The sequence below is a fragment of the Drosophila rhopaloa genome, unplaced genomic scaffold (assembly GCF_018152115.1).
Source record: "Drosophila rhopaloa isolate 14029-0021.01 unplaced genomic scaffold, ASM1815211v1 contig_163, whole genome shotgun sequence".
Taxonomy (NCBI): Eukaryota; Metazoa; Arthropoda; class Insecta; order Diptera; family Drosophilidae; genus Drosophila; species Drosophila rhopaloa.
In genome coordinates, this window is record NW_025335043.1 from 5,600,664 (window position 1) to 5,628,535 (window position 27,872).

The 27,872-nt window shown below is 40.5% G+C and overlaps 3 protein-coding genes across 7 annotated transcripts; 1 reads left to right on the forward strand and 2 right to left on the reverse strand.

Annotated features, from left to right (window-relative positions):
• Nucleotides 1-1,325: 1,325 nt before the first annotated feature.
• Nucleotides 1,326-17,948, reverse strand: LOC108050434. 5 transcript variants are annotated; one of them, XR_006417474.1, is made up of 8 exons: nt 16,310-16,451; nt 14,852-15,548; nt 7,871-8,815; nt 6,940-7,460; nt 4,283-5,861; nt 4,051-4,216; nt 2,665-3,086; nt 1,465-1,578 (listed from the first exon to the last, which is right to left on the reverse strand). XR_006417474.1 is itself a non-coding variant. In XM_017132122.2 (7 exons), exons 2-7 carry the CDS (start codon nt 15,309-15,311, stop codon nt 1,338-1,340), a joined length of 3,912 nt encoding a protein of 1,303 aa, XP_016987611.2. In that variant the 5' UTR covers nt 15,312-15,548; nt 17,861-17,948; the 3' UTR covers nt 1,326-1,337. The 5 variants fall into 5 exon arrangements, 4 of the variants coding, with proteins under 4 accessions (XP_016987611.2, XP_016987613.2, XP_016987614.2 ...); XM_017132122.2 differs by lacking the exons at nt 2,665-3,086; nt 16,310-16,451 and adding an exon at nt 17,861-17,948 and having other exon boundaries at nt 1,326-1,578; XM_017132124.2 differs by lacking the exons at nt 2,665-3,086; nt 16,310-16,451 and adding an exon at nt 16,487-16,671 and having other exon boundaries at nt 1,326-1,578.
• A 463-nt stretch (nt 17,949-18,411) lies between these two features.
• On the reverse strand, nt 18,412-21,742 carry LOC108050462 (protein FAM91A1). Its single transcript, XM_017132161.2, has 2 exons — nt 19,793-21,742; nt 18,412-19,734 (listed from the first exon to the last, which is right to left on the reverse strand). Exons 1-2 carry the CDS (start codon nt 21,600-21,602, stop codon nt 18,752-18,754), a joined length of 2,793 nt encoding a protein of 930 aa, XP_016987650.1. The 5' UTR covers nt 21,603-21,742; the 3' UTR covers nt 18,412-18,751.
• A 1,318-nt stretch (nt 21,743-23,060) lies between these two features.
• LOC108050461 (ubiquitin-protein ligase E3A) lies at nt 23,061-27,771 on the forward strand. Its single transcript, XM_017132160.2, has 8 exons — nt 23,061-23,476; nt 23,535-23,789; nt 24,260-25,104; nt 25,167-25,408; nt 25,479-26,033; nt 26,101-26,282; nt 26,347-26,839; nt 26,909-27,771. Exons 1-8 carry the CDS (start codon nt 23,427-23,429, stop codon nt 27,245-27,247), a joined length of 2,961 nt encoding a protein of 986 aa, XP_016987649.1. The 5' UTR covers nt 23,061-23,426; the 3' UTR covers nt 27,248-27,771.
• Nucleotides 27,772-27,872: the final 101 nt, after the last annotated feature.

Here is a 27,872-nt window from a genome sequence, read left to right on the forward strand (position 1 = left end):
AAATATATATATTTTTTTAAATAATAATTTTTAAAACCGTGCAACTGCTCCTGAACTTTTTCGTTGGACATTTTGAAACTATTTAGAAAAAGTCTTTGTTTATAGTATATTGTCTATTGCTTAAGCTGACTTGGGCATTCTGAGATATTACTTAAAAATACCAACTGCAAAAAAATACAATAGTTTTTAAAATAAACTCAAATCCATTTAATATCCAGGGAGCAGTTGCAATTATGGACACCGTCACCACTGTATGATATTTGACATTATTTTGTCTGCTTCAAAGAACAAATATTTTAACAATTTAGTTGGTTTAAAAGCGACTACCACATTTGCTCCATTTATATGGTACTATATATATTATATATAGACGTCTGTATAAGAAGTACTCAGCTAGTGTGTTGTATGCATATATAAAACTAGACCGTATTATAATTTGTTATGTAAGCTACCTTCCATCGAGTGTTCGCATATATGTATGTATATGTAAAAAACCTACAGACATAAGAGTTCATGAGTAACTACAAAATCCTACCGAAAACAAAATAATTCCTTGGGCAGCTCCCAGTAATCGTATTTAGGCAAAGTAAGGTCTGAATATCGAACGCATTGAAATTAGCTCAGATCACAAAACAAATCAATTCCTTTTGGTCAGTTTTCCCGGTGTTTTGGGTCAGCAATTCTTAAAATTATATTGTTTTGTTTAGCACTTGATTGCAGTCATTTCGGCCCGACATAATTTCCATTTCTAGCCCTTCACTAAGCCTAGGTCACATCTGAGTATTTTTTCTTTGTATTGAAGTCATTTGCACCATAACTGACATTGTTAGAATTTCTATTTAAAATATATCCCATTTAGTTGAATAATATTTGTACACTTTTAGCAATCCAAGAAGCATTTAAAAATTATAGAACTCATTTCTGATTATTTTTGGTTTGTTCAGTTTCTGTTCAACTTTTTTTTGTGTATGTGTTGAATTGATAAATTAAACTGAAATTTCAGGAGTAAATATTTAGGCAATACAATTTGTTTGAACATTTAAAAACATTTCTGCTATGGCATATGGACAGATCAGAAGTGAGTAACTTTTTTTTCGCTAAACATATTCAGTTTATTGGATTATTCGATGATTATCAGTGTTCAAATTATAAACTTCATTTTAATAAGCCAAGGGAAAATTATGTCAGCTAATCTATTAATGAAACTCAGAGAAGATTATGCCTATATCGCAACATCGATCGCTAAGAAATACAATATGTTATACATATATATATAGTTATGTATATATCGAATTATTTATCACTGTGGCTGGTTGTGTGTTTTGTTTTCTGCTGTCCTACTGTGTGCCCTGAATCGCAGCCTCGCCGGATTCCGCCTCAAAAACTTCATCGGATTCCTGGCCTACGTAGTCAATCTCCTCATCACCTTCCACCTCATCGTTTTCATCGTAGTCATCGGGATATTCCCCAAACTCGGAGGATTCACCAAGCGTCCAGGCGTCGTTTTCCACGGAGTTTCGAGGACTGTAGCTGTTGCCCCCGCTCGTGATGGTTAAATTGTTGGCTGGGCGCAGGACACTGTATGTGGAAAACAATTTGTTAATATTTAATTTAATTTCAAAAATATAATATATTAATATTTTTATATGCATATTTCGAAATGCAAACAATTTGGATGGTATGTGATGTGTTCTTTCTCGTTCTCAGGTGAGTTTTATTCTAGCGATTTCTAAGAAAGCTTTTAATCATTGTCTATGTGTTAGCTTGTTCTACTGACTGGTTTATGTGTGGTTAGCGGGTTTCGTGGTTAGGTTGGTTAAGGAGTGGCATGTTAAATGTGATGTCGGTTAGGCATTAAACAGGACAAACATTTGTACACTTTACAAAACCATTTGAGAAATATTAACTAAATATGTACTATTATATGGTTGGTTAAATAGTTAGGGTTGCAGCAATTTACAGAGTAATGAAGAATTTTTTTTGAAATTGCCAGAGCAAACGGTTGACTTTATAATTTTGAAAAATTCGGAAATTGATAATGGGCTTTTAACATTTGAATTGCCTCAGTGAAAGTATGAAAAACAATCAGTGCCAACTAAATTTTAGGTTTAGGATTTTGACTTAACAAAATTAAAATATTTTAAAAAGCACAGAAATTGGTCTTGTCTGTAGATTGTCCCTTATAAACAGAAACAAGAAGTTCTAATTAATTTTATAAATATTTTTTAATGATTATAACACGAAGTAAGCATTCAAATTAGTTGAATACCAATTGTATTTATAATTTCATACTTCACATCAATCAATAGTTAATCACCTCAATTTCAAATTCCCTAATGAGCTACTGATGCAGATTGAGTGATTTCTTAAACGGATTGAGATTTATTAGATTTAAATTCTTTGAAAAATAGAAAACATATTCAGTTCAAGAAATCTCTCTAATAATTTGAATATAAATTTAGAATTGATGCGGTTAGTTTTCAATCTTCAAGCGCATTTTATTGGTCGAATTCGTTGCTCAGCCAAACAAAATCAAATGAAGCCGCACAAGGCAAAGTAACTAACAAACTGACGAACAAACAAATTGGTCGAGACAATTGCACAACGGCGAACAACAACGAAATGATTTATATTTATGCATATAATATTCAACAGTAAATTTACTACTGGTTCTTGAAGAATTCTCTATTACATTGGCAAATGATAGCCCCACAATCGTCTGCAGGTTGGCTGTCGTAATTTTATATTTGTTTCTAGTTGTCGTTGCTTTGGAAAATCGTTTTTTTTTGTGGATACTACGCGAGATAGATCCCTTCTCAAAATGATCGTTGTTCGATTCGATTTGGCGATTGTATCTGGCACTAGAATTGGATCCTAGTGATACAATCTGCTGCTGCCGCTGCTGCTTGCACCGTGTTAGATCGTGTGGCATGTTTTTGTAGTGGAAAGTATTTGGTTTTCTATTTAGGTTTCGTGGAAAGATAGTCAACTGAATGTTTAGGTGTAGGTTGATGGCTCAGAAATCGGTAACTAGCACACCATCCGTTGGTCATAACTGTCCACGGCGATAGTGGGAGCGTGATGGTCTACCGATTGTTATTGGATTGTTTTCGTAGTGTTGATTGGTAGTGGTGGTGTTGTGTTTTGGGGTGTACAGAAATTAAAAGAGAAGAAATCAATTAGCAAAATCATAAGTACAGAATGCTGGATCATTTACGACTTAGTTCCTATTCATCCGATATTACTGGGCGGTGTTGGGTTACAAATTCAATACTGAACTCGTTACTTGGACACTACTTTAATTAAATCAAGATAAATCAAAAATTTCAACTAGGAGTGAGTCATGAGAGATTGTTGGATTACAGATAAAATATTTGTCTATTTCCATAACGCACCTTTACCTCTAGCCGCGATATTACCCACAACCTTAAGCTAATAAAAGAACCAAAATAAAGGTTACAAATCAAGTTCAGATAATTAAAAGTATGTTTTAAATAATTATAGAATGGTGTACGAATAAAAATTCAGACTTAGATTTAAATCTAAAATGTTTGTTCATATACGAATCACACTATTAGATACAAGTTAATTTACTTTTTACTATTTTAAGTTAAAATTAAGTATAAAGAATTTAGAAGTTTATCTAGAGCGATCTAGAAGGACAAGTTAGCAATACTTAGCCTTACTTGAATTAAAAAATAAAATTGTATTATTAATCTATACCTTCTAAATGAATTCTTCAATGGAAAACAGTCTTGATCTGTTAAAAAGTTTAATACTTTTTAATTTGAAAGTGTTATTAGAGTAAGAATAAAAGAGTCGAAATGTTTATATTTTAAGCTCACATCCCTTTTCTTAATATTGGCTTAATAATTAAAAAGAAAATGTGGTTTCTTCTCTAAGTTAAATAATATAAATTTATCTAACGAAGTCTAATAACTTGGTATCTCTATATCATCTATAAAAACTGGGTTAAATACGTTGGAGGTCACCTAAAGAGATCTATCTATGAAAGCTATGAAAGATCTATCCAATGACCGTCTAATTTACCTCTCAAAAGGCATATCATCGGCCTCGTCGTTAATCTGTCGCTGAGCTTCGTTTTGAGCACGTCGCGCTTCTTCCTTCCTGCGTCGATCCTCGGCGGCTGCCTTCATGGGATCGTAGGTGGATCGACGCTTCCACATGGCCATTTCGGCTTCCTTTTGTTTGTTCACTGCAATCAATTGGAGATTATGTTAGCCAATCATTTGTAGGAGTTAAAAAAATAACAATATTATACTTGAAGCGTCGCGCCGCATAGCAGACGAGTTTCTTGATCCAGGATTTCCGCCACCTAGAGATGTTGTGCTGGTGTTCATCGCGGAGGCAGTACTGCGCACACTCCGATTACTGGCCCGCGTTCCCTCGCCGCGACTCAAACCCATGGAAGATGCACTGGGACTTCGTTTCATTTGATCCGCTGGCTTCAGCGTACTTTTGGCGTCATTTTTGCGCAGAAAATTATTGGACTGCGCCGACTTGTACTTGGAGATGTCCAGGTATTTGGGTTGCACGCGCTGATCCCTCGAATTGGAGTTCACACCAGCATTGGCCGTTTGCAGCAGCTGCTTTTTGGCATTGGCCAGCGAACTGGGCACCTGCTGGGCCAATCGACTGAGGCTCGTTTCCCTGGGCATTGACTGTCGGGTGTTTCGATTGCCCGATCCTGGAGCCACCCTCGGCGCACTCTTAATTCCTCGACGCGGCATTTCTGGAGTGTTGGGACAGGCCACCAAACCAGCTCCACTTTGTGCCATATGCAGCTTGCCCGCTGGTGCTGATGTGGGCTTAGCTGGAGCCTGTGATCCAGCCACCTTTTGTTTGCTCCTCTCGATCCGCATCAGTAGGGCCTTGTTCATGCGCGTATTACTCAGCGGAACTGAGCCTTGGGCGTCTTCATGGTTCTCCTCTGCCTCATCTTCTTCGTTGCTGGAATAGTAAGCCCCAGTGGTGCCCATTTCATCCTCATCGTTTATATAATACTGCAACTCATTATCGTAGTCGCTGTAGGCCTGCTCGAAATTGTTGCTGCTGGCGGATTTCTTCAGTTGCTGCTGCTGGTGAACAGTGCTCAAGGCGTGGGCGTGACGGGCAGCGGGCGGTGTGTAGAGGTTCTGGAAATTAGGACGCGCCTGACGCACTGGATGCTGACCCTGCTGCTGCTGGAAGCTACTCGATCGACGCAGCGGCGACAAGGGGGCAGCAGCTGGCTCAACCAGCTCCACTTCCTGGTTAGGATCATACTCCAGGGAGTTCTTCCGGCGACGCAATTGCTTGAGAAGGTACTCGCCACTGGTGAGCAACTGCAGCTGCGCCTCGTTGATGCTGCTGGTCATGAGCACCCGGTGCAGCGGAGATCGTCTATAGCCGCCGCCTGCTCCGGCGGTCATTCCAGATTCCAAGCTATGCTGAGGACTACTCTGAGCTGGGGATTTAACAGAGCTCCTGCGGGAGAGTGACTGCTGCAGGTTACTAATAGCCGCAGCTGTTTGCTCCAAATAGGCATCCGTTGGGGGACGCGGGCGACTGGCACTGCGCGCACGTCCCAGCGTGTGCAGCGGCGATGGAATCTTGCTGGGACTCTTGGGTGGCTTGTAGGGTGGCTCCACCATCTGACCGCCGCCTCCTCCGCCATGGCTGCACAACGCCGGATCGCTGGCGTAGTCACAGTCGCCCAGCAGACGATACCGCTCGGCCATATTGCGATTGAGCTTGGCTGCCGCCGCATACTGTCGCTGCTGGTTGTACAAACTCAGGCTGTCATCCGTCAAGGAGTCGCCGCACGTGTCCGAGCAATTGTAGCTGCGTGTCATTAGTTGCTAAAAGTAAAACAAACCATTGTTAATACATAAACAATCGCACATTTACACTAGCATAAATGAGGAATGGAATTCCATCTTAGGGAACAGAGTTGGTGAAAATGATTGGTTGTATATTTTAAGCTGTATTAAATTAACACGGTTTGATATATTTTTTATTTTTCAAAGTTACTTCTAACATTTAATATAATAACCATATTTAACCTATCTTCACACTGCCCATAAAAGTGTGCTTCATATTGTACTTTTAATATCGCAATGGTTTATGTCCGGGCTAACAGTGTCCACCTATTTTACATCATATGTCAAGCCCATGTATGTTTAAACAACAATAAAAATGAGTTTGTTTGTAAATAAATCTAATCTAATATTTAATTTGTCTTTAACTTTTTAAATGGTTTTTTAAATATTTAAATAAAGTAACTCCAAATATTTATCTTGTTTTTAACTTTTTCATTCAGATATTATTTTATAGCTATTTATTGAAAAAAATATTTATTTATCTTTCAGAACAATGAAGTTATTTAAAAAAAAAACACTCAGATTTAACAAAGTTGTTTAACAATATGATTGCAAAATGACTGTGATGAATCATATTAGCAATCTAATCTACAATTGTTAATAGGATGAGGTAAACAACGCTTGCTAAATAACCTATACGTCATTTTAACTTGGCTAATATGGAAACACTACTGTTAATCAAAATAAATAACACAATTAATTCGCCTAATACAGTTTTAATCCGACTGTGATTAAAGGCTTAAAAGAAAGATTAAAAAAAGCAAACATTTCTTTTTAAAGTATCTAGAAATCAATTAGTTTTGTATAAAACAAATATAATCCAAACATTTGAAACATTAAAATTTATTTTTTGTGTTTAAGGTTATAAACCATGAAATCGAATCTTTGGGTAATAAATATACATAAGTGAGATCCTCCTATATTCAATCTAAAGGTGAGTCACTCAGTGCCAAACTAACCAGACAAGATTTAACCAATCAGATGGGATTTTTCCATAAATTCATTTATCACAGTCTGCAGCTCGAATCCCGTGCGAAACCGGTTGGCCAAAACTTACCTGTGCCTGCGCTTGGGCCTGCTGCTGTTGCTGCTGCCTCCGGCGGCTGGCGCTTGTGCCGCTCACATCCTGCGCCAGACTCCTGGCTCGGGCATTGCGGGCCCACTCCTGGATCCAGTCCTGCTTGGTCTGCGCCGTCTGCAGCAGGGCGGCCTCCGAGTTCTGGGTGGGCGTGGTGGGTGTCTCCGGCAACTGGTGCTGCTGATTGGTGCTAGTAGTGAACACATTCAGGCGGTACTCGGCCTTCTGGCGATCCGTAGCCGATCCGGACAAGGCCTGTGTGTGCCGCAGTTTAGCCTCATTGCTCACGTACTCCGAGCTGTCGATCTGCGAGGTGGACAAGCTGTGCGAGTGGCGGGTGAGCTTGGGATGGGTATCCAAGGCCCGCTGTTTGGCCAGCACTCCGCTGGTGGTCACACTAGTAAAGCAGCCCATATCTCCTGCCGGCGATGGAGGAGTGGGAGGCGATGCGGGAATCTGCGGACGCAGCACGCGACTCTTTAGTTGATCCAGATAGGCACCTGCCGAAAAATAAACCGATATCAGTACACATTTTATAAAGAAAATCAGAAAACTTTTTAGTATACCTGCAATCCTTATTTAAAAATATTAAACTAATTAAAATCTTTGTAACTTTGTAATATAAATCAAACAAATAGTCAATAAAAATTCTTATTTTGAAGGAAAAAACTAATTTATAACTTTTCAGCTGTATCTACTAAGTTAAAAATAAGTAAACAAGTTTATAGATATTCCATGTTAATATAAAAAATTTAATAAAATCTCACAAACATTTCTTCATTACTACTTGGAATCCTAATATTTAAGCGTAAAGAGAATAGTTATTTTTTTAAGATCTTTGATAAATGATTAGACTTAAAATTTCTTTATAACAAAGATCTCAACTACGTATTGTATCAAGTTTCCTGACCTGTTGAGCTCCTTTGAGCTGGCAGTTGCTGTGGTAGCTGTTCCTGTAGTGGCGTTTCATGGTAGTAGTTCACCTCCAGGACATTGCTTCCCCGGTTTGATTTTACTGGCAATTGTTTGGGACGCTGCTTGGCACCCGCTCCCTTTCCATTTCTATCGATGTTCATGAGATCCTTCTGCTCCTCCGTATAGTTATCCCCATCGAGGGTGTAGGTGCCCGCTTCGCTGACTGCATCATTCTCGGCCAGCGGTTTGCCATCCGCCAGCGGTGGCTGTGGACAGAGCATCTCCACCTGGCGAAGTGCCAACTGCATGGCGGTGGAGCGGGGTGTGAACTGGTTGGTCGTGCGATTGGCCACCAGATTGGAGGTTCCCTTGGTCGCCGCCGGCGGTGGTGGCAGTTTGGATCGACTTGTGGGTCTGGGAGCAGCAGGTGCTGCACTTGGTTCCGGCGCATTGGCCGAACTCCTCGGGGACCAACTGTGCCGCTTGGAAGCGTCTCTCACCCGGGACGCACTGCGGTCCCGCACCCGCATCTTCACCTGCACCGGAGGCGCCTGTTCGCTACTGGGCGTGGCTGCCGTCAGCGAGGATAGATCATCCGCCATACTGCTGCCTGCATCCAAACTGCTCCTCTGCGACTGCCGTCCACTGATCGAGGTGGTCGTGGTGTTATCCTTTTCCGTCTCCAGCTTCGACATGGAGGCACCTCGCTTGTGGCGACTCTGGAAACGCTCCATCATGTTCTTGTAGCGCGCCGCCTGAGCCGCAGAATCGTTCTCCGAGGCATCGAAATGATCAATGGTGAAGGCTAGCGCCGCTTTCGTGGTTGCATTCGACTCGCTCGAGTTCTCCTCCTCATCGGCAGCGGATTTATGGTTGGTGTTGGAGTAGCTGTTGCCGGCTGGAGTGCCATGTTGATGGTTCGCTCTGCTTTGTGCCGCCGCTGCAATGGAACAGAAAAGAAGCAAACATACACACAATTAAATTAGCATTTATTTACAGTTATTATTATTTTTTTTTATTATTAGCGTTTAAGCGGTGAAAACGAAACTAAGCTGCTGGCGTAAATTAAACTGAACTCAACTGATCGCAACTGAAGTGGCAAGCGGACGAGAAAAGAGATAGAAAAGTGGAGAAATTCAGGACCGGCTCTGATTTTATGGCAGAATAGACTTATTTTAAATTGATTATAATCGTTGCTTAATTATTATAAAATGTATTGACTCATATAAAATGTTTTTCTTATATTCAAGAAAACTATTTGAATTAATAAATTTTAAACCGAATATCATAAGAATGATGACCACAAATTCTTTAGAAACAAATATTTCATTTTATATACCATTTTCAAGTGCTTCAAAATCAAATACGTATTTTATTATTAAGAAAAAAGAAATACCAAATTTTCGGCATTAGCAAACTGTTTCTTATTTAAAAACTTTGTTAAAACAAATCTTAGAAAATTAAGTAAGTTTTAAATTTTTTAGTTTTGTATTTGTAAGTTTGTGTTAACCATCACACTTAACACCAATTAACAAACTCATTTACCATATATGTATATTTAGAGAAAAGAAAAATTAATTAATTAAATCATATTTGTTTGTAAGCCTTATAAGGATAATTTGAATATTTTTTTGACAAATATAAGAAACACCTACAAATTGATTGTGAATCATAAAAAAACAAAACAACACCAAATCTTAGACAATTGAGTAACATCAGTGATATGGCTATTTCAGCTTCAAGACAAATAAGGAAACATGTAATCAAGCACCATCCCGGATGACAATATGAAGCTATAGCTTTCTAGCAAGTTCACCCTATTCAAGGGCCCCGGGATGCCCACCTGCAGCTCGAGGAGATCCCTCACCGCTTCCGCAAACAATTTCTATACATTTCCGCGGCCAAAGCACGGGCAAAAAGAAAATCAAACAATTTGCTTTCAGCTCTGCCACGCGAAGTGGCACAAGCACATACACCGAGTGGAGCAATAGAGGTGGGAGACCATCTAGGGGGCCGCCGCCTCTCAGAATCGTGATCTATGGATGGGTAGCTTCTACACGTACGCTATATAAGGCGGTCGGCTGCCCGGAAAGTGAAGGTTAGAGTTCGGTGATTTCGGTCAATTGCAGGTTATTTTTCGAGGGGGGAGGGGGGTGTTGTTCCACGGGCCAGACCCACAAAACTTTTACGCTCTGCCAAACTTTGCTGGCCATGGAACTTCCGTTTCGCTAGCCATGGAAATATGTTTCAAATCCATATCCATATTTACCATAGATTTCACAGCCTTATTTTGAACAAGTTTTTGGTCACGACCAATATATATTTTTTGGCATTCAATAATATTATGCAGATGGGCAATTAAATAAGGAGTCAAGGTGATAATGTTTATTGTTGGGTGTGAAGTTAATGATATCTTCTTCATTGAGAACTCTTGTGTATATCAAAATAACTATTAGTCATAAAATTATAATTAATGTTTAGCATCTTGTTCATCTTCGCAGAAAATTGCAGTATTTAAATGGAAGATGTTATTAGTTTAATAAGTAGCAAGAAATGGTTCCGCATTAAGCTTACTCATTTTTGATTGGCACAATTTAATTTAATACTGTAATTATACCCCAACGAGATTCTCAGATATCAACCTCAAACGCAGCTGCTTAATCGGAATCATAAAGGAAAAATGTGCATATTTTCTTTGTTCTCAATTTCCCATAAATACGAATGTGAAATTTAGCTCAGATTTCCACAATTTGTTTTTATTTACACAGTGATTGTTTGCTTTTTAATTTAACAACCGCAGTACCTTTTAAATAAGCTTATCTTTTATGCATTCTATTTTATTTTTTCTCTCAGACATTGAATGGAATAAAACATTTATTTTTTAAAATGCATCTAAAGCTTGCACTAAAACTGATCTCTAATTTTTGAAGGAAATAGAGCTTGTTCTTTAACTTCAAGTTATAGATGCATTTATTTGTCATTAAGTCACAAAACAATGTGGTCTATTGTAAGCAATAAATGGAGCACAGATGGCTTCAAACCCCATATTATAACCAACGGGTTATTAAATTGCTCTTTATATGGTATTCTCATCTTTATGGTAAGCTATAAGAAATCATAAGGAATATTTCACTTCACAAGGGCATTTTCGTATAGGAATGTATTAAGGAAGTTGCAATTTGGCATGAATCTAGAACGACATTATTCGCTTGTTGGATAGCAAAATTTGCAATCTAATTTGGCAGGAAATATTTCCCCTTCCAAAGAGCGGAGCAATCACCGATAGACAATAGACCACAATAGGTAACGACTCACTAACGGTAATTACGCTGCCCACTGTGCATGGCCATAAAATGTCTTCTATCGAGTTATCGGCGGGTCCCCCGTTCCGAATCCCCCCACTTCCCCCACTGCTTCCCTGCCGACGATCTTTCTATGGGCCAACAATTGAAAACTGTTGGCACAACACACAAATGTCGGGTATTATTGTGTTATTGCCATTATTATTACTATTGCCATTGCCGCGTGTAGTAGAGCTCGTTCAAAAGTCTTTTGTTGGGTTTTATTTGGTAGCCGTTGTGTAGTCGCTTTTACTTTCGCAATAAATTTAACAAAATACTGTTGGAGTGCAAAATATATATATATATATATATATTTCCCTTTTTTTGTCGGTCAGTTAGCTGCTTTTGTTTTGTTTTTTTTTTTTTCGTTTGGGAAAGTCGAGCAGAGGAAATTGTATGACCGCCCGCTGATTTTTGATCATTTACTTTTCCCTAAACATAGTTCCGAGTGTTACCAAATTTCGGTTTGCAAATGTGCAGTCTAAGATAATCAGGCGAATGCAAAGCGGAAATCGATCACGAATTCTCTCACGCTGGTCAATTGGTTTCAAATTGGTTTCGCTAATTGCATTATGAGCTTACGTCATCACCGATCAATCAGACATATAATTTCGGTTCGCAGTCTTTGGTTACCCAATTCATTTGGTTTGATTTTCTTGCCTTTCGAGTGGGTTAAGTTCTCACATTTAAATAAATGTTATTAACAATTTATTTATATTTCTTTGCCGCACGGCGACACCAGAGAAAGCCATCGGTGATCATCATCATCTGTCATCTGCGAATGAGGTCATCGACTGGCGGCCATTTGTTGCGCCTTATTATCTATCGTCGATTGTTTGTCGTTTACGGGGCATTAAAATATATACTTGAGATATTGTGGTGCTCGAGTTGAAGAAGAAAATTGATGGGAAGTAGTCCAATGTGATTTTGAATCTCATTATTTGACAGAAAATTATTAAACGTATTTTAAACTCTCAAAAACATCTTGAAGTCTTATAGGTCCCTGTCCTTAAAATATTCAAAATGTTCATCAATCATAGATAATATTAAGATATTTATTCTTTGTGACTGTTTTATATTAATACAACATTTTTGAAATATTTCGAAGACATTTCTTGATGGGTTATTAAAAAAGAATACAAATTGAATAATACAAATAATTAAGCATGCCCAAAACATTATCAATTTGGGAACAAGGCCAACACCAAGAGATTTGTTCTGAATCTGTTTGATTCTTGGGTGTTTGCCAAGAATTAATGCCTCAAATTTATATTTGATTGGTATGTGTAGCTATATGAGCTAAAAAGAATACAAATTGTTTCTAGAACTTATGTTGCACGTGACCAGAGAGATAATATGTATGAATACATTATAAGCATTGTGCATTGTTTATTAATAAGAAGTGCAAAATTAACGGTTTATTCGTTTTTTAAAAAAATAAATAAAAACATTGTCTCGGAGATAATTTTTTTGATATATCTCAACCACACTTTAAAATGTAACACTTTCAAATACGCTGAGACATTCCGATACAGTGAATCAGTTGAGCGGGTGACATAATACCCTCTACGCAGAGTTGGCCAACACTTCGTCTCTTATTGTCAAGTATTTTATGGCCATTATTCAAGTACCAGAATCAGAAACTAAATTCCCAGGCCCATCCGCTCGATTACCCCTTCCGTCAAGTGCGCTGATTTGTTTTTCATAAATCTCCCATTTCACAATGTTTATCAGTTTTGGTTTCTTTTCGCAGAGCTTGCCAAATCTTACACAATTATAGCAGTCGCCGTCGGCGTCATTATCTCACACATTTTCATTCCTTGCACGCAACTCATTGGCAAAATAAAAAATTCAAAAAGTGAAACAGATTTGTGACTGAGTAGCTTAAAGTGGAAGTGAATGACTCAGCAGCAGCTGCGGGCGTTGATCGATCGGAGGTTACTGCGATCCGATCCAGGTTACTTTTTTATGTCAGGTTTGCCAATATTAACCAGAATCATTTCATTAAAAACAAAGGAATGCAGCACACATATGCGCAAACAGTTCAATGAAAACGTAAATAAAACTCGGGTAGGCAATCTGCTGTTTAATTGTAAAAATATGTTTTTGGTTATATTTTTAAATCAACTACGAAAGTTGTTTACCCTTAACAAATGCCTTGTTCGGGAATTTGCATTGAAAAACATAATATTTATAATGCCTTTTGTCTTCTTTAAGAACTGTTGTTGAAGTTTTAAAGTAGTCTGCTGAAATTTTTACTGAAATGTGTTGCTCCTTTGAATTTTAATTTTGGATAATAGCCAAAACCATGTTTTACAGAAAATAATTAGAAACGACTGAGTCTCAACCAATACAAAAGCGAAGAATAATAGAAACAGATAAATCAATAAATTTTTTTTACACATGTAAACATCCAACTCATGAAAATAAACAGTCTAAATCTTTTATTCTTTGCTTTCGAAATAGACATTTTTATTTTTCTTTTATTTAGTGTATGAGAAAAACTCATTTAGATGATGATAAACTTAAAACAAGATATAGGAATTTTCTCCATAGTTTATCCTGATAATTTCAAATAGAAAACTATAAAATCTATTGATTTTTTCCTCGGTTATTTCATGTTTGCAATAGCGCTTTGCCATTTCAGCAGAAGCGCAATTAAAAAAAACTTGAAATCAGAATTTCCGGACTTTCCAAAAAGGAGAAGAATATATTCGCACATTTCAAGATTGGCAACTTCTTAGTTTGGTGCCATAGGGCCATAAATATAAAAGAGCCCGCAAGCTGATGTCACTTGCCGCTTTCGCAGGCTATTGATCCCGTTCCACTTTCTCGAAACCAGAAGTAAGAACTTGCTTTTCAACCTAACTCGGCCCACTGTGCCAATCTGAACAACAACATAAACGAGGTGTGTATGAGGGTGTGTGTTTCGGTGTGCTTTGAGAGTGCCAGGCATGACTATTGCAATAAATATTTGCGCTTAGTCGTGGCCAGAGACTCGCACAAAATAACTTCATTAAAAATTCAAATTAACAAAAGAAAAAAAAGGCAAAGACAAGCCACAACCTGGAACAACAAAAGCCAGAGCAACAACACTATGGTTAAATTAGCCATTAATTGTCGCCGGCTTTGCGGTTGCTGCTATCTTTTACTTATACAGTCGAACTTCTGTAACTTAAACATCCATCGTTTAAATTTTCGGTACTCGAACTGTCATTTCAGGTATCGGTTATTAATTAAAAATAAAAAATTAAATTCTCTTAAAGATATGTAAAAACTCCTATTAGAGATTACAAGTTTCTCAAAGTATAGAAAAACCTTCAAAGGAAATGATAAATGACTTTTGAAAGCCATGATTTTGAAGTATATTCTTCCTTTCACAAATAATGCTTTAAAATAACTTCTTAAAGTTTTAAAAAAATATATATATTGCTTAGTTAAATATCTGATATTTGATCAATTATAGTGATTTATAGATATTGATTATCAAGGGTTATTCAAATTTTTTTTAAAAAATAATAGTTTCTGATGGCTATCTAGTGCTAGTTAATAAGGGTATATTGAAATTTTTACCCAAAAATGCACCCTGGGTGGAGTTATATTTGCGAAGTAAGCCTGTACTTGGGATATCTCACCTTTCTCGGCCGGCGATGGTGGCGGCTTGCCAAGACAGAACTTGCCGCAGGACTCGTCGATGTCGATGGCGGCCCCGAGGCCCACGTAGCCGGGATTCATTGGATTCCTGAGTTGCACGTGTCGGGGGGAGGGGATGGGCGAGTTGGCCGAGGTCGTGCCATTCGGACTGTCCATGATTTCGGCGATTTTCTTGATATTTTCCGGCGTGGTGTCGGCCTTCTCGCGTCCATCGCTACTATTGCCATCTTCGTCGCCATATATTGTACGGCTAATGGACAAATTGTCGCGGCTCTTGACTTTGGATGAATCAGCTGCAGTGGCCACGCCCCCCACAGCTGATTGGGGGGCGGTGCCTACTGTTGTTGCGGCTCCTACTGCGCCAGCTGATGCTGCTGCTGCTGCGGCTGATGTTGCTGTGGTTGTTGCTGCGCCCGTTGTGTCATTTGCGTATGATGTCATTTTAAGCCTTGGCTGGGTATAAATTTTTCAACAAATCGGAATTTATTGTTGGTTTAGAAGGTACACCTTTTTCGCCGCTTTTCTTTGCCTACTTAGCTAATTAATTAGCTAGTCATTTCCACGTTTTCCGCCCTTCGTTGCGTGTTGTCTGCTGCCTTTTCTACTACACTTTCCACATCCTGCTGCGTTCTAATGTCGTTTTGTGCGTGAAGTGAATTCCAGTGGGTTGCTTTTTACCTGACGAACGGAGGTGTGAAAATTACATTTAGATGCGGTCAGAATAATTGTGGTTGTCGTAGGTTTACTACCAGATAAGAACATTTCTTAAAATATTACTTTTTAACTTTGTAGCATGATAAAAAAAAGATGTTCAAGATGAAAAACCTACTACATTTAAAAATATTTTTAATACATTTAGAAAATCTCAATCAAATTTTTAGTCGGTGTTATAGGAAAAGAAAGATGTAAATTATTTATTGTTTTTTTAGGCATTTAAAATTGCGTCACTGCTATTATTTTTATGTACATATGCTGACAACGCTTTTAAAACTCTTTTAATTTATTTCCTCGGACTGTAAAAAAATCTGATAATATTACAACTTTAAATCCGAGTTAAACCAAACTGAATTCAACTATTATTTTGACCGCAAATGTAAATTAAAGAACTGAAAAACACTTTGGCTTAAGGATGCGTAATCACGCCCCAAATGGAAACGGAAACACTGAGACATGTTGAATAGGTAAATGGCCAAGGAATTTCCAATTGCGCGACGTGTGTTTTCCGATTGGACACTTGGAAAACTATTCGGGCATTTCCAAACGCGTAAAAATAGCCGAAAAGCAGAAAGGCAGATTCTTGGCTGTCTTTTCAAGGTTGCTTTTGTTGTGCTCGAAAAAAAACCTAATCGGATATTTTATTTTTACATTGAACACTTTTGGAGGCACACGCACACATACGCACACAAAGGCGCAGACACTTGCGGCCAACACATACACACTTTCAAGGGCAGGGTCCGGTTGTAATTTTCACTAGCATTTCCCTTTCGGTTTTCACTTATTCAGCGGCTTTATTTTTCCGTTGTTCTTTATGCATTTGATAATGAACTTTTCTTTATCTTTGTCTCGATTTTCCGATTCGCGACACGCGCTCGTTTTTCATACCAACGCTTACTCACGGCAATTCAGTCAAGAATGAGCGTCGCAGGTGTGCGTGAGTTCGGTTGGCCTGGCCAAAAGTGACGTCGCGCCCGAGAGAGAGAGAGAGTGACGGAGAGCGAGCACCAGTGTTAACGTCTATTGTTTTCACGGTTAGCTAAATCTGGCTGTTAAAAAGCTTAAGTTGTATTTGAAAGATGGCCAACAGACACAATGCAAAGATAAATTTTTATTGTAAAAATAAATTATTAAGTATACGAAAACAAATAAAGATGAAATCATAATAAAAAAAGGAATACAAAAGTTTACAGGGTTTTTAATTTTTGTCACATTTAGGGGTTTTACTCGGTTTCCTATATTGGTTTCGAATTTATATACTTGGAGCCAACAACAAAAAAGTTTACTCGCGGTGAGCAGTAATTGTATTTGTTTTCAAAAGATGTACAAAATTTGCGAAATGTACATACATATACAGCAACTTAACTATTAGCGGTTTTCCTTACTTTACAATAGAGTGACTTAGGTTCATAATAGCTTAGTTGGCAGCTCTACGAAAAACAGCTGGGAGTTGCCAGAGCACTTCAGGGTTGTCACTTTGCCTTACGAAATTGAACTTTTCTTTTAAAAAGTATAAGCAGTCAATGCCAAGACTAAAATAAATACAGATAGTTTTCATTATAGAATCCAACACCTGATTTTGTATTCAACAAAATTATTTGAGGACCATTTATAAGCCAGAGCCAGAAACCAGAGAGATGGCAGCCCTCTTTTTATTTGTCTCTCTCTCTCTGTCTCTGACTCTACTTGGCTCTCCGCATTGATTGTTTTGGCCTGGCCAGAAGCTAATTAACCCGTTAAATAACACAGACCAGAACACAATACACAAATCAGATAATTCAACGAATGAATCGCTTTCTGCAGATTCACGCTTCACTGAGCACAAATATCCGCAGGCAGTGCACTCGACAGGTGGCCTTCAAATGGCGACGTTAACGCTATTTTTAAATTGAACACTTGCGATTACTCTCGCTTTTCGCGCGAACAGGTGTACTAACTTATATTATTAATTTTAATATCGAGAATTCACAAAAAGTTGATACTTAAGACTGGACAGTTGTTAATTGTCAGAAACAATAACAATTGCCGCGCAAATGATAACAAAAGAGAGCATACAATGCGCGCTCTCTCATTTTTTCCTCCCTCTCTCTTCCAATTTTGTATTGGCATTTACTGCCCCATCAATTTTTTTCTCGCCCCCTAATTCGTGCACTTGTTTCGCGTTCGCTTTTCACAGCTTATTTTTCACTTTTCACTATTTCGATTTGATTATTTTTAGCTCGCTCAACTGCACTTTTTATCTACAGAATTAATTGGTTTCGTAGAGAATTATTTACTTGCTGGACGAAGCAACAAAAAACAGCGCCTGGAATTGCAAACTTTTTCGTTTGTTGTGCCAATCAGACTCAGTGTGACCGTGCTCTTAAAACGGATTAAAACCATGGTTGATAACTCAGGGCTGGCAAAAAGTAACGGTATTTTGATTTAAATAATTAACTATTTAAAATATCCTTTCCTTAGATAATTATAATTTTTTTTCTTCACAAGTCGTTGAATAAATTTATAATTTATAATGATTTGCTGAATACAAGATACGTATTATCTAAAAGGAAATTATACTAAACATTTAATCTGACCTACAAAATGAACATGGTGCGATCGGGAAAGTAATTAAGGATGAGGATTGGTTGAGATTAATATAAATATTTATTTAAACTAATAAAAAATAATCTCGCTTCTTATGATTTTTATAGTTATCAGTAGATAACATCTGGAAAATGTTGATAAGTCTGTTTTATCCATTTCTGAGTCAAATGAAACTACAAACTTTCTAAAACCAAACTTCCCATTAATTAGCATGTGTTTTATTCGAGATACAACAAAGTTCTAAGTTTTAAAATTGCATTTATTCAGACATACAAGATTATTTGTATAGGTATGTTAGCTATGCATGTGTATATGGTTGGAGGGCACAAAGCCAATCTTTATCTTTCTGTCTCCATAGGGAGCTTACAAAACTAATAAAAAAACGAACGCAAACTTTTAGACTGCGATGCTGACTTGGCTGATGGATAGCATATGTGACTGCGGTAGCGGTTATATATACGTATATATAAATATAAATCTGTTTGCTTATAAATCGGTCAGCCAACTATACACAAACTGATAAGTAACTGGGAAAGTAAACGGAATACGAAATACTCGTGGAATGCATTGAGGCCACGCACTTAGCGCCCGTTCCAGTGGCCCACGTGTCCATTCTCGAAGGCCAGGTTGATCCTGGGATGAGGAAGTGGCCTGATGGCCTGCACAGGTTGCCTGGCCGGATCGTCCTCTAAGTACATGCACTGCTGTACGAAATTCAAGAAAAGAACCTGCGCCTGGCTGGCGGACGAAGGCAAGGCCTCCAAATTGGCATCGCTGCAGAGCCTCTGGACCAACTGCTCGCAAATCCTCGTATTGGTATCCACATCGAACAGTGGAACGCCAAAACTAACGTCCAGCAGGGTCCACTCCTCAGTGACATCCTCTTGTACCTCCTCATCATTTGTCGCCTGCGCGATCTCCTCCAGAGCCATTGGTATCTCCACGGAACTCTGCGATACCAGATCCGCACGACTACTGCACTTGGCCAACTCGCTGGCCAGCACTTGACTGCAATCCGGCGAGGTGAACTCATTTGCAGGACCATGTTCTGGCGAGGCCGCAAAGTGGTTTTCATCGGGGCTCTTTAACTGAAAGCTGGTCACCTCGTTGGTTGGCACATGGTTCGGTTTGCTGGGGGCTGCAATCGAGGAGCGCTTCTGGCGCTGCGCCGGCTTCAATCGCACCTGTAACTCGTACTCCTCGCAACCGAGATCAGGCACCCCAGTGTTCAGGAATGTTATATAGCCGCACTGCTGGCGCAGGTCCAAAAGGTTGGACAGTTTGCGTACGGCTCGATGGGCGGCCCACTTGGCTTGGCGCGTGTCCGCCGCCTGGAACGGAAATGACTCGTAGTGGAGGACGCCGGCTGTGCGGATTCCATAACCCTGGAGCAGCACACAACCGTTCTTGAGCTGATCGTTTAGGTTGCGGAAATTCTCCGAGTTGAGAACATACGAATCGGAATGAAGGATGTTTACCAGCAGTTTTCCATAACCCAAAAATAGGCGCGGCAAGGTCTTCAGAATAGTTCCTCGGCAAAGCAGCAAACTGGGCGGTCCATAACCTAAATATATTGAGCTGTTACAATGTAGTTAATGTGATAATATTAATAAATTGTTTACCAGTGATATGGTTGTAAAAAAGCTTGCTCCACATGGGCGCCACATCAGAGCTTCGCAGAAATTGGCCAAAATAGGGAATGCTGAATGTGTGACTAAGCGACGCCGTCAGTGGCGAGGCGGCAATGATAAACTTGTACTTCTTCTCCAGAACGCGATCTCTTGTCTGCCGATCCAAGCCCTCCAGGCATTCCAATCGCAGCAAATCCAACCCGCCTGGCAGCAAGTGTCGAAGTGAGCAAATGGTAGAGCGCAGAATGACGGCATGAGCAAAGTAGCGGGAGACATCACCCTCGCCCTCTGCATCCAGAAGTGAAACCTGCTCCAGTTCGGCCAGAAAGCTGTCCAGGCTCTCCTCGCACAACTTGCCCACTTCGAACATGGTTACAGCGTGGTTCTTCAAGCCGGGTGAAAGGTTGCCCATCATCAGAAATGCGGTGAGCGTGGAGTCGAACAGAAAGCCCACCCTCTTTCCGCTTTTTGGCAGAGCAATTGCTGAAGGAGCAGCCTGTTTCGTGGTAGTCAAGTCTTCTGGTTCTAGCTCCGAACTCAGCTCCTGTTCGTCGCTGTTGTTCATCCTTTCCTGGGGCGTGGTATTTAGATTGGCAAAGCTGAAGTCACTGGTGTTGCCATCCGACGAGAGATAGCCTATGGAACTGCTGTCCTTATCCTTGTCCTTCTCCCTTTCCTTTGGTGTCTTTGGCGACTTGGGACTCTGGTCGAATTCAAAGCTGCTACTAGCATGTAGGTTGTAATTCAGCGGTGTGATCTGTGGCGTTTCGGGAGACTGCTGCTGGTTGTAACCCTCCCAGCTGGAATGATTTGGCTGATTAAGCTGATCCTGTTTGCGGTGGGCAAAGCCCAGACGGCAGATAAACGAAATGGCATGCTTAACGCTATCCAGCTCCAGTTGCAGCATGTGCGCCAGCTCGGCGATGGTCATTTGCTCATCGGCACTGACAAAAATCTTGTACAACAGATTCTCAAAGTAATCGCCGCTTACCCGGTTCATTACAAAGTTTCGCAGCGGTGGGATGGATATTCTATCCTCCCCGCTGATGGGCACATCCAAATAGATCAAGCCCTTTTTGTACAGACTGTGTACAACCTCGTGATCGCATTTCCCAGCCGGCTGGGCACCAAAATCGATCAGATCATCGAGTAATCCTCGTTCTGCGGGCGATAGATACCTGATGTCCGCTTCTAGGACATAACCAATGTCCAGTCGCCACCAGGGCTCGATGTGAATGCGCACGGGAAAGCGTGGCAGGAAGTCCAGCGGATTGGGCCGCGAGCCAAAGATCAAAGAGCGTGGCGTGTGGGTTTTCAGATCGCTGATGAGGGCCAGGTACTCATTTCGGCCAATGCCCAAAACTCGAAGACAATCGGCGGCCGTAAAGTTGGGCAAAGTGTCATAGCTTTTGTCGCTTCTCAAAAGCTGACCCAAAACATCCAGGTAGTAGTTGAAGGGTGTGACTCTCAAACCCTTGGTTATGATATCCGCCAGGTGGTAGGGAAATGCGCCCAGTCCATTGATGCTTTTTTGGACCAAAAGCTCGTAGTAACGCTGTTCCCGGCGGAACACCTTGGCGGCCAGGTTACCTCTAAATCGCAGCTGATTTTTCAAACTATAGTTAAAGACGAACTTCTCGTAGTCGCGCTGATTGTTGTGCAGCACCGAACGCAGGTGCACTGGCAAAAGTTCCCAAGAGACATTCCCACGCACGCATTGCTGCAGTTGGTTTTGGCAATTGTTTCCCGAACCCGTAGATGCACTGCCTCCGCCGATGGCCAAATCCTCTTGCTCCGTCATTTCGGGACTCGGATTGAGGTGCTCCTGCTGGTCAGACTAACTCATTCCATGGTCTCCGGTTGACAAATACAATATTTTCCTCCTGCGCTTTAGTTATTTTTTTTTTTGCCGAAGAAACGTCGACAGCTGATAAAAAGAGTGGGTGCTTTGCAACACTGGTCGATATTTTTATCGAAATTTTGAAAAGTATGATTAATACCTGTAATACTTTTACATTTGTTTATCTTACTCAAGTCAACAGGAACCCATTTGCTGAATGCTAATTAAATCATTTTTTGTAGAATGTATGTTGCAGTTGGCTCTAACTCATAAGTTTAGTTTTTATTATTTTTTTTATTTACACAATAAAATCAGACGGTTAAAATGTTGCAAAAATGTATTTGCAAATGCTTTTGTAAAGGTTTTCGGTGTTGCGAAAAAAAATAATTTTTTAGGGGTCTGAACTTTTTTCTCTTTAGATAAAACATTCATAAAGACAAAATGTAGACTTTGCAAAATCGAAAATAAACTTAATATAAAATTTGAGAACAACCGAATAAACTCATCATAATATTGATACAAAGGTGGGAAATACAGGTAGTTTGTACCAAGTTATCAAGATTGTAAGAAATGCAAGAAAAGTGACATGAGCCTGGGATAAGTAGGGTCCCTCAAAAATATTAAATTATTAATTTAAGCGTTGGATTGGTTAAAAACCATAATACACCATAACAAGGCCAAAACTAATAATGCAAAATTTAAAAAATATTGCATATAGATTGTAGAAATTGTAAGAATGGATGGTCCAAATTCTCATTTAAATTCAATATAATTAATCATCATTGTGGAAGAGTTATGATTCTCACAAACGAAGCTGGTCAACTTAAAGGTAACAGCTTTCTTAAATATGAAAATTTAAATAAATTCAAGGCTTAATATAAGAAAATTAAATAAACAAATATACTTATAAATACTTACGTAATAAAATAGAAATGCAATGAGCCAATTTAAGGATGCTTGGTGAAATAGAAATAAAGTGGCTTACCCTTTTGTGATTTATGCCTAATTGGAGACAAATAGAGTTCTTATTGGATTCGTTTCGTTAAAGCAATATAAATTGAATTATTTTATAAAATATAATTGTACAAATTGAATAATGTAAAGTCAACCAATTTGGTCATAGCATAAACAGCCTTTGCTCCATTTTCGGTTTCAAACATTAACTTTTTAGGGTCCCGTCTAAAAGTGCTAAAAAAAAATATTCCTCAAAAACTAGCACCTTAAATAAAGTATGGAAATAAAACGAATACTTATTTCCTAAGCTACTAGAGAAATTAAGTTATTTAGTAATTTGAATTTATAAAAGCATTATAAGTTATATTAAATAAACTTTTTATATATTTTTAATATTTAACTGAAATTTATCGATACACGCAACGATACTTATTCGTGCGATTGCCAACACAGGTGCAAAGCGAGATTTTCAACACTGACCGCTGATGATTTTCAATATTGCTTTGCCTGCGCTTCAAAAACACTTGCGTTCTAAAGTCAAAATTGTCAAATTATTGTGATGAATCGTTGATAAATATATGGTAGATATCATATCATAAGTAAGCCGGCATTCAGAGCTCGATGCGCCGTCAGCAGAGGCAGCATCAGCGGCAGAAGCAGCTACACAGCAGCGGCAACTAGAGAATTTAAGGTCACAGCGACACAAAAAAAGGGACATCAACATCGATTTTTTTGCACCCTTTTTTTTTTGCGCGTGAGGCACAATATCTTTGTCAAACAAAGAAATAGTCGGCGGCGGTGGGGGCGTGAAGTGCGCAGATTTCAACGAAGATGAGCGGAGGCGGCGGCCAAGAGGAGCAGCATCTGCCGAGTGTTTCCAGGTGAATAGCTTATTTTATTTAAAGCACAACGAACTAAATCCGTATTTCTGACCTCCAGTGCATCAGGATCTGCAGCTGGAACGGCGGGCGGTCGGGCCACGCCCGAAATGAAGCGTTCGGCGGTGCGCAGCTTGATCCAAAGGTACTTCTACCAACTACAATCTGGCTGCGGGAATGCCCATTGCACCAATGCAAATTGTGCGTCCAGCGGAAAGGTGGCGCCCATGACGCCCAACGAGGTAGCCGCCAGGGCACTGCAGCTATTCTCCCAGGATGCACAGCTCTGCGAGGTATCCACCTCGGCGGCCAGCAGGTGGGAATCTTTTCCTAAAATTTGGGTTGTGCCAAGACGGAATTTTCCAGCTTTTATTTCATAGGATTTCTTTAAAAAGATCCACAAATTTATACTAACTAATAGGACTTTTTAGTTGAAGAGAAATATTACAATACATTCACCAAATCTCGGACCTTAATTTTACCTTATATAATAGGAGTATTAAAAGTTTGTCACTGATTTGTAGTATTCGCTAGGTTAACTTATGTGGAGTACTTAAGGATTACTTCAGATTATTTGGTCTTAAGATTTGTGAAATTAGTAACGAAAGCATATTCACTAATTTGTAGTTGAAGCTAAAATTGCATATGAATTCTTGAAAGAAGACAGAATTTAACGCCTGAAAGTCTAACTGTTTGGTCAAGTATATAAATAGCCAAATATCTTGTTATTTGACCCCCTTGGTATAACCCTTTACACTTTGAAACATCCACTAAACCCCCGCTTAGTCCCCAGGATGTGGACATGCTGTCGCCGAATGACAGTAGTAGCAGCAGTAGCGGCAGCTCAACGAGCACCATCACCTCCGCCAGCACCACGACCACAACCAGCAGACAGTCTCAGAGTACTCCAGCTGCCGTTGTAGTGGCGGTTTCCAGTTTAGATCCTGTCCAGAGCGTGCCACATTTAGATCTTGGAGCCGTTGAACCCTCTTCAGGCGACTCGGAACCTTGTACACCCACGCTGCCGACAGTCCAGAGCCTGGATGCTAACAGCCTAATGGCCCTTTACGAACAATGTGTAACGGCGAGATGTTACGACAGGATTTGCCATGCTATCGGCGATGTTTTCTCAAGCGTGGATAGACTGAGCAAGAGCTTTATACGCAGCGCAGAACCAGCAGCATCTAGTAGTCTCCAGGAGCTGCTGGCCAATCCACCGGAGGCTTTAAACAAAGAGCAGCTACGAACTCTAGAAGGAGAGCACGACAAAGACGAGGACAGTACACAGCAAGTGGAAGAACAGGCGGAAACGGAAGAGGTAGCAGCAAGTGCTTCTGCAGGCGCAGAAGTCGAAACAGAAGCGGAACCCGAGGAAGAAGACGAGGACGTGCCCATGGCTCAACCCACAGAGGCAAAGGCGGAGGAGGATCCGTCGGAAAGCAGCGACACGCAGGTTGATCTCCCTGGATTACGCCGCGTACAGCGCCTGTTTTTCGGCTCTCGAACGCGAGCCATCAATGACAGTCTGATTAGCAGCGTCATCCAACTGGCGGAATGGGTGCAATACATGCGACCCGACTGGGAGAAGGTCATTCACTGTCTGGTCATTTGCTTTGACTTGGCCACCAACAGTAAGTTTAGAAAGTTACACTTTTAAAGTTCTTTAATTTTAAATTTTTTTAATTTTTCAAAGCTGACAACACTGTGGTAGACATGGACTATCTGGACAGGGTGCTGCCAAAGCTGTGTCAAGCGGCGGCAGCCATGCCAGTGCAGGCACAGGCGCGTCTGACCAGGATCTGGGCGGCCCATTGCTCGGATCAGCTTCAGGCTCTGGTGGCCGCCTTCCAGCAGCAGATCACAGTGCAGGTGCTCCAAGACGAGGAGTCGATGCGTGAGAATGGGTCCATTATCAGCGCCACCAAAGTATTAAAGGTAATAGTCAGATTAAAGCTGCAATATGGTTTCAAATTAAGACAACTCATCGGCTCTTATCTTCCACCAGATTGTCTTTTATGCAAACATTTTGGCTAGCGAGCTGGAAAGACCCTCCTGCCGGGTGCCGCTGGAAGATCGAACGGAAGCGGCGGCCACCTCCGCATCTGGCAGTGCGACAGTGGAGGACGACTTGTTCGACTACAGTTCAGTGCTGCACCCGCACATGCCCAAGTTCGCCGAGGACCAGTTAGAGAAGGCACTAAAGGTGTCGGCTATCGATTGCCGGAAACCACTGGTGCCTCTGGAGGAGTTCTACAACGAGGCGCTCAGCGAAAATATTCAGATGCACCACGACTACCTCTCCTACAAGGCGCTGGAGAGCGAAAAAGGATCTGGCCACACAAACTATTTTTCGTTCATGCTGTACGGCTTTATCCTCACGCCAGCGACAAAGGTAGATGCCTTGTACTACGACAGCCGGATGAGGATGTACAGTGAGCGCTACACATCGCTCTACTCGATTCTCAATAATTTCGGCCAGGAAGGTCCGGATGGCACTCCGCGGCCTGATCTTAAGCTGACGGTGCGCAGAGACCAGCTCATAAACGATGCGCTCATCGGGGTGCGTATTCTTATTATTTGATCTTAGTCCTTATAGTCATGCTTATAATTTACGTATATTTGCCCAGCTGGAAATGGTGGCCATCAGCAATCCGAAGGATCTCAAGAAGCAGCTAGTGGTGGAGTTTGTCGGCGAGCAGGGCATCGATGAAGGAGGCGTATCCAAAGAGTTCTTTCAGCTAATCGTGGAGGAGATATTCAACCCAGCTTTTGGGATGTTTATACAGCAGGAGGAAACCAACAATATGTGGTACTAAATTTCTTTATTTTCTATAAAAACAATGCAAATCATTTATCATTTTCCTTATTTTCAGGTTCAATGCCACACCCTTCGAGAACGGAGCTCAATTTACTCTAATAGGGATAATTATAGGGCTGGCGATTTATAACAACGTGATCCTGGCCGTAAACTTTCCCATGGTAGTCTACCGCAAGCTAATGGGCTATTGCGGAACCTTTGCGGACCTCAACGACTGGAGTCCGACGCTGTACAAGAGTCTGAAGTCCATGCTGGATTACCAAGGTCAGGATATGGAAGAGGTATTCGACCAGACCTTCAAGATTAGCTATAGCAACGTGTTTGGGGAGATGGTGGAGCACGAGCTGGTGCCAAATGGAAAGGAGGTGTTGGTGGGACAGCACAACAAGCTGCTGTTCGTGAACTTGTATAGTGACTTCCTGCTGAACACGAACATCCAGCAGCAGTTTAATGCCTTCCGCAAGGGCTTCGAAATGGTCACGGATGAGTCGCCACTGAAGCTTCTTTTCCGGCCTGAAGAGATCGAGATGCTAGTCTGCGGCAGTCGCGTAAGTAGCTATATATTGTTATCAATATTCACAAGGCTCTAAATTGATAAATTTGTAATTCATTTTCAGGAGTTCGACTTCGTGGAACTGGAGCTCTCGACGGAGTACGAGGGCGGCTACACAGACGAGACGCAGATTATTCAGGATTTCTGGAGCATCGTGCATGCCATGCCCAACGAGTCGAAACGCAAGCTTCTTGAGTTTACCACAGGATCGGCGCGTGTTCCGGTAGGCGGGCTGAAGTGCCTGAGGCTGCTAATCACACGACACGGTCCTGATAGCGACCGGCTGCCTACCTCGCACACCTGCTTCAACGTACTGCTCCTGCCGGAGTATAGCAATCGCGAGAAGTTGGAGGAGCGCCTGATGAAGGCCATTAACTACTCGAAGGGTTTCGGCATGCTGTAGAAAGTGCATTCTATCGCGAAGTCTAAACTCCAAGTCCAAGTCTGTCATCGGAACTGATACCACCTCTCTGGGATGAAGAAGGAGATTTTTATGGGTTTGAGTTCGTTTTGGGTTCTGCCATTTATTTTTGATACGACCTGTTCAATGAGACAATATACATACAAAATATATATGCTCAATTTCTGGTGCGATGGCAAGCGAGCTGACCGAACGGACACGCGATATTGTTTCCCTTTGTCGCCCAGTTAAATGTAAATACACACCACATACCGCATTATGTGCATCCACCTATGTAACACCCACATTTAAGTCGCAACGCGCTGAATATTTTCCTAAATAAATTTAAAGTTGTGCGCCGAAGCGATTCTCATTGTAAGTAAGCCGTTGTAAAGGGTATTACAAGATTGATCGGACCCTTTAAAGTCACAAATCATCATCATCTGCTACCAACAACATTTGAGTTAAAGAATTTTTTACCTGTATTTATACCCTTTGTTGTCAATAAAACCATTTTGATTAACAAATTCTTGGAGTTGGGAAAATTCGAGTTATATATTTCGTGTTGTACTCGGAGACTTTCTTTATTTAATAATATATTTTTGTTACTTTTAAGATAAACAAAAAA